The 11,135-nt window shown below is 41.1% G+C and overlaps 1 protein-coding gene across 41 annotated transcripts in view; it reads right to left on the reverse strand.

Moving 5' to 3' along the window:
• Window positions 1–47: 47 nt before the first annotated feature.
• shot (dystonin-like protein short stop) overlaps window positions 48–11,135 on the reverse strand; it is a 70,209-nt gene continuing 59,121 nt past the window's right edge. For 25 of the 41 annotated variants that reach the window (XM_076688742.1, XM_076688747.1, XM_076688744.1 and 22 more), the window contains 14 exons: window positions 10,854–11,101; window positions 10,012–10,086; window positions 9,537–9,708; window positions 9,333–9,450; window positions 9,029–9,258; window positions 8,828–8,945; window positions 5,896–6,047; window positions 2,877–3,039; window positions 2,672–2,809; window positions 2,406–2,589; window positions 1,808–1,870; window positions 1,301–1,420; window positions 692–751; window positions 48–453 (listed from right to left, as the gene is read on the reverse strand). In XM_076688742.1, coding sequence (XP_076544857.1) covers window positions 294–453; window positions 692–751; window positions 1,301–1,420; window positions 1,808–1,870; window positions 2,406–2,589; window positions 2,672–2,809; window positions 2,877–3,039; window positions 5,896–6,047; window positions 8,828–8,945; window positions 9,029–9,258; window positions 9,333–9,450; window positions 9,537–9,708; window positions 10,012–10,086; window positions 10,854–11,101 — 2,001 coding nt within the window. In that variant the 3' untranslated portion in view covers window positions 48–293. Of the gene's footprint in view, window positions 454–691; window positions 752–1,300; window positions 1,421–1,807; window positions 1,871–2,405; window positions 2,590–2,671; window positions 2,810–2,876; window positions 3,040–3,062; window positions 3,586–4,572; window positions 4,680–5,895; window positions 6,048–7,174; window positions 7,347–8,827; window positions 8,946–9,028; window positions 9,259–9,332; window positions 9,451–9,536; window positions 9,709–10,011; window positions 10,087–10,853; window positions 11,102–11,135 lie in introns of those variants that run through there. The other 16 variants (XM_076688760.1, XM_076688731.1, XM_076688732.1 and 13 more) reach the window with 11 other exon arrangements.

Raw genomic sequence — 11,135 nt, forward strand, 5'->3', positions numbered from 1 at the left:
GCATCCTCGAGGAGAACCTCGCTTCGAAGGGTCCTAACCAAAAGAAGAAAAAAAAAAAGAAATGAAGTTCTCCTTGAAGCAAAAAAGCTTTACTAACGAATGTCATCTCTGTCTCTCTCTCTCTCTCTCGAGGCGCCCTCGCGTTCGAATCGTTAATATATTATTAGAATATCCTAAGCGTAGCGTCAACGAGGATGCCCCGTGAACAAAACAGGCGGCGATCTCGGTCACGGTGACACGATCACGGCTTCGAGAACAATTTTGGCCTTTCAACGACTATGCCCGTGGCGCGACTATAATCGGAATGGTGCACGTTGATCGATCGGCGTTGGTTTTCCTCTCCTTTGGCTGGCTGGTGTTGACACTGATGTGTCCGAGGCGCCGGAAGGTTTCCTGGAGAGTTTCAATGACGGCGGCAGTGGGGTACTTGATCCGCTGGACGGTGTCCTTGTTCTACAGAAAATTACAATAATCGTTAGAATATATTCTATATAGTATTTTAATCGAACGTGATCGTATACGTAGCCTGATCGGGCCTGGACACGTATCAGGCTACATTCCGGCTCTGTTTCTCCGGAATTTGATCGGTATGATACACGCGAGGCGATGAACAACAACCAACAACGAGAACAATGACATCAAGCGAGAAAACCAAAGTATAAACCGAGTGACAGAGGGAAACGATGATTACCTAGCTTGCTTAACGGCCGACGAGGTGTTAGTTGCTGAATTTGTACACATCGAGCTGCTCCTATAGTGTTGGAAAACAGACACGATACTTAATTATTAGTACGTCACAAGCGGTGCACGATAAACGGCCGTTAACGGAGCGAAAAGCCAGGCAATGCAAATTAAAATACCATGCTAATGCGAAACAGTTGCAGGACGAATGGATGCTCGATAAAATTCAAGCGTTCGTGATTAACCCATTTACTACCACGATCCCCAAATGGGGATTTAAATATATACTTTTTTTATCACTTGCAACAAGATTATATTAAATAAAAATTTGGCAGTTAATGGGTTAATGAGATGGTACAAATTTGTTTTTTCAATTTTCAATTAGCTATTTTCACTCTTGAGAGTGAAGAATGCACCCCAACATAAAATAATTCAATGTGAAAATAATATAAAAACTCAATCAACTGCATTGAATTCTTCGTACTAGTATGACAGAAAACTGAAAAGATATTAAAAATAAAAAAAGATACTTGTGTAGCATGCATTTCACACAAAGTGCAAAAAGAAAAGAAAAGAGAAGCGAGCGAGTGTTAACAGCGGGAAAGTAGTTCGGCCATACCCGGTAGAATCGGTAGAAACCGTCGAGTGGTTGCTTTGCGTAGAATGAGTTGAAATATTGCTGGTCGTCGATTGCGGGGATTTAATATCAGTACCCACGTACACGGGGATCCTCGAGCGGCTAAATCATCATCATCATCGAATCATCAGTTGAACGTGTTAACATACCTAAGATACCTATCTGCGCAGACGCGCGTCTCGTCGAGCTTTCATTCTTGCAAATTGTTACTAAAATCGCGGACTAAAGGAGAAGCATCGATAGAACGAAAACCAACAGCCAACATAATGAATGAAAAACAGAAGAGAATAAATGATGTATGAATCACCTCCACCACTGCAACGAGCATTAAATGTACATAAATTTGAAAGAGAATTCATTGAATGCGCCCAAAGAAGCCATTTTCTTTTGGTAATAAAACCCACCTTAAGAATTTATCTGACAGAATATTAAAAGCTAAAGCCAATTTCTTTCCACGGCCAATTCTCTATAATCGTTAATTCAGTTTACCTGATCGGTGTTCCGACACCAGTCAGGGTTGGAATGCTCGAAGCTCTATGGATTGTGCCAAACCTAAAAAAATGTTATTAACGAAACTTATGTTAATCGTCGTTAACCGACACGTTTAGAACTGACTTTGTTAATATGCGTGGTACGAGGCGTTCTAAGTTCTAAAATCGTGTATCAAAGACAATACAACCGCGTGTTGTCTGTTTATCGAAAAAGTAACGGGAGAAATCGGGGAACAAAAAAAAAAAGAGAAAATAAACACGATCTGGGTACAAAATGCTGGGAACAACGAATGAACATTTCGTCGATCAAAAAATCATTCCAACATTTACGGAACGGGGATGCGAATACGAAGATATATCTCTGTCACGAATGTACAGTGCCGAGCACGCTATCCTTTAGTAGGAGATCCAAGTGGCGATATAACGAGTGAAGATAAAATGTTTCTTCCTTAGGAAAAGCGTACTCGGTACTGTACACACGATGCGAGAAAATCAATTGATCTACGTTCGACAAGATGCGAGTTAGTTGTTCTTGCGCAATTTCCAGGTTTCCTTTTTCGGACGAACACACGCGGAAGGGTTTCACAGGTACGAACCTAGCTGGAACCCCACTGGCGGGGCTAACCAAACCGGTGGGAGTTCGGGGTCGGGAACTAGAGCCGTTCACCGGTGTTCCGAGTCGTTTTCCTGAAACACTGTTATGTCTGCTGGAAGTTGGAGTATTTCCTGTTGTGCTGACGGCTGTTCTGCGAGGAATGCGGCTTAGGTTGCTCGAATCGTCTGAAATCAACGATTAAATTGATCATTGTTGTTTGATAAATGAAAGGAGAATTTTTTTTTTTAAATCTTTGAAGGTTCTTACCGGTACTATCGAGCGACTGTGTGGAACCATAACGACTTGGAGGTTTGCTACCTTGCCTGGAGGCTGGTCTACTTCCTGGTCTACTTGTTGGTCTGGACGCTGGTCTCGATGCTGGTCTACTAGATGGCCGACTACCACCTGCAATAAAATTTATATTAGAAAATTGTCTGTTAAATTCCACCGTAAGTGTGGCTTTTTTACGTACCTGGAGTTATTGTGCTTCTGTAAGGCGTACTGGTCTTCCTGGCGGAGCCAATTTTGAAGGAACTCTCGTTATCGCTTAGGCTGTCTGGCGTTCCGGCGCTCAAGGAAGAACGGGATGCTCGTGATTGTCCCATGGGAACGCTTCGAGCACTGCGTTCTCTCACCTACGCGATTGAAATCCCAGGTCAGGTGAACGAAACGCATGGACGAATAAAAATAAAAAGTGCAATCTACCGAAGGAGAGAATGCACAGCATAGATAAATAAGCAAACAAACGGATAAACAAACAGCTGAGATAGTTCTTCTTTTGCGTCGATGCTGTTGAAGCGATGCTCGATGAACATTGCTAGGTAGAAGGAAATTAGATTTTTTTAATTTCAATTTATTTATTTTAAATAGACTTCCTTCTACCACGCAATTTTCTCATCGGTACAAAGAAAAAACTTTATAATATCGCGGTGTTGCTCGGTCGTTCGTTTACAACCTTTCATGGCCACCGTACTACAGCTAGAAACCGATCGATCGATCGAAGGAAGTGAAGAAAAATAAGAAAAAAAGAAAATGAAGAAAACCAGAGAAATAGAGATTGTCATGGTGATAACTCGACAGATAGATTCACGTGTAAATAAAAGATCCATGCAAACTTACCAGAGGAAGTTGGGAGAGATAGAGTAGCTTATGGTGATTCGAAGTGTCTCCGATCAACGCCACTATGCACGCACCAATACAGCAATACAGGTGAGATCTCGTTATGCATAATATCGGTACAGAAGTACACCGTATCCGCGGAAACGCGAGTCCCGATTTCGTCTCGTGAGATTCTCTAAATAGTTCGTAAAACGTTCGACACCCTCGAGGAATAAATATCATGGATTCTGATTCCAATAAAAAATTTATATAAAATCGAGGGTGCCGATCGAGTCCGAAACGAGCTGGAAGAGATATCCCGGGTCATACTACTTGGGAGGGGATTTCGTTCAGAGGCATCCAGTTTAAAAATCAGACTAACAAAGTTATCGATATGAAATCAATATACCCCGAGAACGCGTTGAATATGGAAACGAAAAAACGCTAGGCATGCGGTCTGCTGTTCACGTATCGCGAAACTAAATCACGAAGATATCTGGACGTTGATTTGCCAAGCTATGAACTACCAGGTTCTACCGCATGCATAATGCTTCTCGTCCAAACTATGCCACGTCGAGAGGATGAATCGCGGTCCTAAGGTGAATATCCGCTCGTTGCTGATATCCTCTCGTATCATCGTTGCATATCGTTGCATCGCGTATAAACGCGATTTGCCCATTCTAATATGTAACGATGATAAGACGCGCTTTTATCTGCAACAATTCGAGTGGCGCGTATCTTCGTGAGAATCGAACGTAGACGGTCTGCGTGGATGCTGAGCAACGGAAAATTAAAACGATATTAAACGAAATCGGATGATCGCGAGATCGGCGTGTCGGGCGTTGAGATGAGCAACGATCATGTTCACCATCGGTGGTCATACAACACCGTGTGGTATCCGGAGGAGACGAATCACTCAACGATAACAGCAACAAAACGGAGGGTAAAAAAAAAAAATAGAAAAACTGAATAGAAAACCAATAATAGATGAATATATCAAATATATCTGGTTACACCATTGTGTCACACACCAACGACAGCAGAAATTAGACAGTAGAGTTCTTATTTACCCAATGATAAGAGGGGGCGTGCATGTGGAGGGGATACGAGCACGGGAGATCCTCCTTTTGCCTCAAACTCTCAAAAATCGGCGTCAGCTGGCTCATAAACTCCTCCGCTACACCATAAACGAAAAGTTTAGGAATATACCGATTGTGTCGTGGTGAACACCAGTTTATCTCGTTTGTCGGTCGATCGAGCGAACGCTAAAGTTTCCGAGAAATCGTTGAAAAAATAATTTCACTATTTTAAAAATTCATTGATTAACCATCGAATTCAATGGAAACGTTCGCGTTCGCTTGGTTACATGGACAGAGATCGATCAGGTGCCGTGGAGACGTCGCTCGACGTCTAAATTCACAGAGACAGAATTTAAAAAAAAAAAAAAAAGAAGAAAAAAAACAGGAGAAAAAATGAAAAAATAAAAATAGAAGTAGTCTCGTGAAATCGCATCTCCTGAGGTGAGGTACTCTATTCCCTCGGCGAAGAAGCGCCAAGGATTCACGACACGTTGATCACGATTCGAAGACGCATCAGCGTGGCTAGGATCCAGGACTTTAAGGACATCGAAGGCTGAAAATTCAAGGGGAATCGAATGAAATAGGAACCGGGAAGATTTTGAAGCGACTACCTCGAGAGGGTGCGTGGGTAGAATAGGTAGCTCTAGGTGCGGCAAACGCTACACCGTTTCTAAAGCCATCATGCTCGCATGCGGAGGATTAAATAAATCTAGATGCCAGTTCCTTTTTTTTCCTACAACTGGCTGGTACTTACCGATGAAGAGAGAAGACACGTCAACGATTTCGACCCGGCTAGGTAAAGAGCGTAGAAAGAAAAAGGGACAGGGGTACCGAGATGAGTCGATAGGCGAGGAAAAGATCTATAATGCGTGCGACATTAGATCGAACAAAGGAAACCTCCCACAATTATTCTCATGGAACATCGATCGAGTTTCGGCCGGCTGAACGGATCAACGAACGATCCAGAGTTTGCGATGAGGTTTACGATTATAAGAGTTACTCTGAAAAGTTTGAGAAACTGCGCCCAAAGGCATCGAGATTCGAGAATTCTCAAAACTTTCATAGTAATCCATGGACCAGTCCTCGTTCGTACAGGTAAGAGGAAGTCGTGAAGCCAGGTGCTGACAGAAGAATCCATAATTAAATTAAGAGACCACCTGGTACCAACTTCTGCTTCGACGCACGAACGAGGCGTTAACGTTCCCTCGATGGATCGTGATCAAGATTCGCGAAACCGGAAATCTCTTTTCGGAACTCGACGGACCTCGAGCCACGATCCATCGACGGAATCAGAGAATCTGACACACACGTTACCTTAGTGATGGGCCCGGCATTCGCCGACGACATATTGGTACGTTGGAGGGTCGACGTTGGACTCGGCTTCGATCTGAACGCTGTCATTGTCTGGCTGACACCGTCCGCCAATATGAATTGTTCTCTCAGCTCGATATTCGTTCTTCCCTTGGCTACAGAGTGTGTTGCGTGCACGCAAGTTAGAAGGAAGCCGTTACAGGACATGTATGCCAGGTGTATCAAATTAAGGGGGCGGGGGTCAAGTTACAAATGAGTATTTACGTTGTTTTTTTATACAGGAAAGAGAAAAAAATAGATAGAGCGCAGAAAGTAGAAACGGGCAGTAATAGATAAAGATAGATAATTACAGATTGGAAAGTTAAAAATATAGTGGGTGAAGCAAACGAGGGTACGTAATTAGGAGCATTTACAGTGGCGTTATCGAATCATGCGCGTTATCAACAGCGGAGTATATAAGGGGCAATTGAATTCATTTTTGTATATGCAGAAAAGAGATAGGAATAGAAAAAGATAATAGAGAAATATAGAGTAGAGGTAGCAGCGATTGGCGAAGATTAATAGTAATTAGCGATAGTAGCGATAGTAATTGGAGTGATGATAGCGGCGCACGCGGTATGTTCGTGTGTGTGTACAGTGGGGGGAAAAAAAGAAAAAAAATACAGTGTATTACAGAACGTATGTCCGATAATAATCAAAGGATTCGAATAAAATATATAAATATCCTGTTTTATGATAAAGGTGATTGTGATTAAGTATCTATTATCAATTTCTCATTAACCCTTTCGTTATCGTGTTATAACTTGACTCTAGTTCACCATAAAATTCTAGCAATGATTATAAATTCTTTTAACAAAAGGGTTAATAAGGTTTAATACCTTACACAGAATTCGAATGAGACGAGAATGACATGCAAACAGCATTGAAGTCGAAAATCAATTTTATAATTGAAAAATTTCATCGATCTAATAAACGATGGTAAATTGGAAGCACAAAAGCATTTGATTTTCAACAGCAACGCTATCGAAGGGGACAAGTAACATGAATGGTAAAATGATGATAATATATGATAAGGTTCTTTGTTAGAATGACTCGAACCATAACACCACCTTGCATGCCACACATACAAAAGGATTTTTACGTAACAGGAATCGAATTCGTTTCGGAGAAGCAAACGTAGTTAATGTATGTACACGTACAAATACGTATCAATCATGCAGGATATACGAAACGTCGAGTTCATGGCCAGTACGATTTTTGAAGTAACACCTTCTTTTCTAAGAATGTTTTTTTTTTTTTCTTTTATTGTATCAGTTTTAATAAATGAAGACAATATATTGAAACGTACGGGCCACGAGTATGCAATTATTCCCATATAAAAAGATTCTCACCGAGCGGACACCAACCCTCATGTTGTTCCGGTTTGTTAGGGTCCGGTATCGGCATTAGAAAAACTTGACGGGTTAATTACGATATGAGGAGTTTAGTTGGTCCGTTTTTTTTTTAAAATAAATTTCGTTAAAATAGACGAAGACATGCAATAAACTCGAGGCTTATTAAAATGTACACGTGATATGTCGAAGAGGTACGTCGACAAACTTGTGCATTATCAAAAAATTAGATGTTTCGATGAAACAAGATGGAACATACACTACCGTCAAACAGTTTGGAAACAAAGAAATTTAAATAAATAATTCAATACTTCACCTATATAGTAATATAGAAAAGAACAGCAAAAGAATACAATGTAGAATCACTTATCTCGACTTTTTAATTATTTTTTAAAACAATTTAAATGTTTCCAAATTTCTTGACAGTAGTGTACGTATTGTGGTTTCCTAGAAGAGAAATTATTATTCGTTCGATCGTCTAGCAATGATCAAATTTCTTCTCAAATATTCTCTTCTAGCAAACCGACAATAAATATTTTTGAAATGGAATAAAGGATCGACAAGAGGATGATTCGATGGATGTTAATAGAGTAACTAATGACAAGCGACAAAGGATCTCCTAAAGTTCCAATAAATACTCTATGTTCGCTAATGATAATCGATCGAATTCCATTCCACGAATTCTATTCGTTGCAAACATAATCGAACAGAAATGCTAACTTGCTAAAAAGTTGTAATTAAAAACGAGAACGTAAGGTGAACGATTCGTGGAACAAAGATTCTTTCGTGGTTAGTGATCAAGCGTCAAATGAAACGTAGTTAATAGTAACGCAGGTGAATTTTACGGAGCGCACGCTTTTCTTTCGTTTAAACGGTGTTAAATTAAAAAAAAAAAATTTTAAAAAAGAAAGAAAAAACTCATCGCAGAGTCAGTTAATGATTAGTCACTTGTTTGGTACCTCAGGAGCTGAGATCGTACACGTACGAATGACACCAACAAAAATGATAGTACGATAGTTGTACGAACATTCGACGAGGATTACGTTAGTAAATAGTAATTTTTAATATGAATGAATTTTAGTACGGGATATTCACGGGATGATGAGTGAATTCGTTTGTGAACAACCGCAACAATTATTCCCTGAGGCAGCGGAAAGCAATCGTGTCCGATTAATAATCAACAAACACAAACTTCAAACTAAAACTCAAAGTAAAAAGCATACGATGTGTTAGTGAATGTAATTGAAAAACAAAATTCAAATTCAATCTCACACGCGTGTCTTATTAGTCGGTAAAAGAACATAAACGCGTTTAGCTGCCTCTTTGGATGAGGAGAAGGGATCTAGGGAGATGTGAAATTTCATTTCTCAATCGAGAACCGGTGTAATAATTGTTTCGAGGAGACGGAACGGTCGAGGGATGTTTGAAATTTTCTTTTCTGATAAGATTTCTAATCCTGAATTCATCGATTCCGACGGTATAGTTCGACGGTAACGGAGTTGAGAGAAATAAATAGTAAAGATAGATTGAAGATAAATACTCACCGCGGCAAGGATCATTCTTTAATAGAAATTCGTCTAAGGCTACCCATCCACCACCCACGCGAACCATCACGGTGGATCGTAGAATTCGAACCAATCGTAGCTTCTGACTGTCTCCGAACTGCGAAGCAGACAATTATATCAATTAAATAAATACAATTGAATTTCCTCATTAACACTTTTCGGTAAGGAAATCTCGGCTACCCTGTATTTTCCTTCGCCAACTTGGAAGACGCGGAACTTCTGGCGACAAGTACAAAGCATCACCAAGCGTTTCACTTCGTCGTGAATCTTATCCGTGTCGTTGTACGTCCTGCGTTCTTCCCAGTCCGGTCTCAAAGCGGCGATGAACTCTTTCCAGTCTATCAATCCTTCTCCGTGACGGTCGAACAAGTCTGCGACTGCTCCCATTTCTAATCTGGACGTCTCGAATTCTAAGAAGATATATTTAATTTAGTTTCCTTACATCTTTCATTCTCATCGCACCTGGAGCTGTAAAAAGTCTTACTGGTATTCATGATTCCTTGAATGAAATCTTCGCGAGGAATAAGGCCATCGTTGTTCTTGTCCATCTTCCTGAAGAGATCCGTCAGTCTGGATTTCTTATGATTCATGAATTTCAGGAACTGCAAGGGAACAATGGTGTTCGTTAAATTAAGGTAATGCCAGTGAATCAAGATAAGCAAGAGATGAAGAGAAAGGAAACGCTCACCCTCTTGCGCCAATCTTCCCAGCTGAAGTTTGCAACACGATCCAGTTCCTGAATGTAATTATACTTGTCCTGTAGCCGACGTTGACGTTCCCAAGCCAGCATCCACACGTGTCTCCATCGATCCCAGAGAAGTTTCACCCTTGGGCTGCGGAATTCTGGTTCAGCGCCTTTGCTATATACGGAAACGAACAGCATCAGTTATCTCTTCTCTTGATCGCATTCAGAAGTTGCAGAAACAAAGCGTGAGAAGCGAAGGAAGCAAATGAACGATGAATTAAAAAAAAAAGAAACAACTCACTGAAGAACCTTTATTGAAATCTAACTGCTGAAGAGTTGAGAAGAAGGAGAACCAAAGAGATTGGAACCGATAAGATAAATGAAACTGTGAAGAAACGTGTGAGTGGAAAGTGTTATCGGGGGTTAAAAGCAACGCATGGGCAAGTTAGAAAAATCGAAAAGACTGGTTATGACGAACCTTCCTTTAGGTGGGAACCTTGGGCCGATGTGCGGCAACGTATCGGCTGTTCTCTCACGGCCGGGGCTGCCTCGGCTAAACAGGAACATGCGTCACATCACTCGACACTTCTACAAAGTATCCGCGCGACAAAACTCGCGGTTTTCCTGGCACCGATCGCTTAGTCCCAAATCAGCGATCGATCCTCGGATTTCCTTTTCGAGACGAGCAAAACGCAGAACAAAGGAGGAGAGAAACAGAGAGAATAGACCACGCGGAATACCGCTCAAAATTACCGACAAACGAAAGAATCTTTCAATTTGCGAAATTTTACTGTAATTCACACGCAGGCCTATTCGTTATGCTTGTAACAGTGTCCGCCTTGGATGCGCTTCAAGTGTGTTCCGGATCAAAGATACGCTATCACATACCATGCTACTACTTGAAAAAAAAAAAAAATCAACCGATTCGAATCTCTCGACGACGGATCGTTTTGCTACTTGTCTCGATAACGCACCTTTCTGTCGTTCCAGTTGTCCTCGTTGATCGATCACACAGAAAAAAAAATGTAAAAAAAAAGGAAGTACAAGTACGACAGAAGAAGAATCAAACGCAACACATGCACGGGCAAGTGTAATTTTCCAAACGTTTAAAAAGCGCACGCAAACGAAAACAAACATTGGATAAGAGAATACGCTGCTTCGAATTAAGATCGAGAAGCAAAATCAAGTATCGTTCAGTGACGAGTTCGTCTACCTCGATGATTATCGACGAGCGCGATCCTTGGCGATCTAGGGAACTCGCTAAAAAATCTTGGGACTAGGAGTGAAAAGATAACCAGATACGAAAGAATGTAAACGTACGTCGGTGCTGGTGACTTAGCCTTCAATATCTTCTTGGTATCTTTCACCGGTTTGATCTGTCTCGCTTTGCAAACACGATCGACTTCGTTTTGTCTTCGACTAGTGTTCTCCATGAACTCTCTGTGGTCTGCTATCAACATTTCTAAAGTAGCTTTGTCGTCTGGTAAGGGTTCAGCTTCGAGAGCGTTCAGAGTGTTCTCCAAACCTTCCAGCCACGATAATAATTCCTCCAGAAGGTTATCGAGGTCCTGAAAGAGGAACGATGTAAGAAAAACGTTTGAT

The sequence above is a fragment of the Osmia lignaria genome, chromosome 6 (assembly GCF_051020975.1).
Source record: "Osmia lignaria lignaria isolate PbOS001 chromosome 6, iyOsmLign1, whole genome shotgun sequence".
NCBI lineage: Eukaryota > Metazoa > Arthropoda > Insecta > Hymenoptera > Megachilidae > Osmia > Osmia lignaria.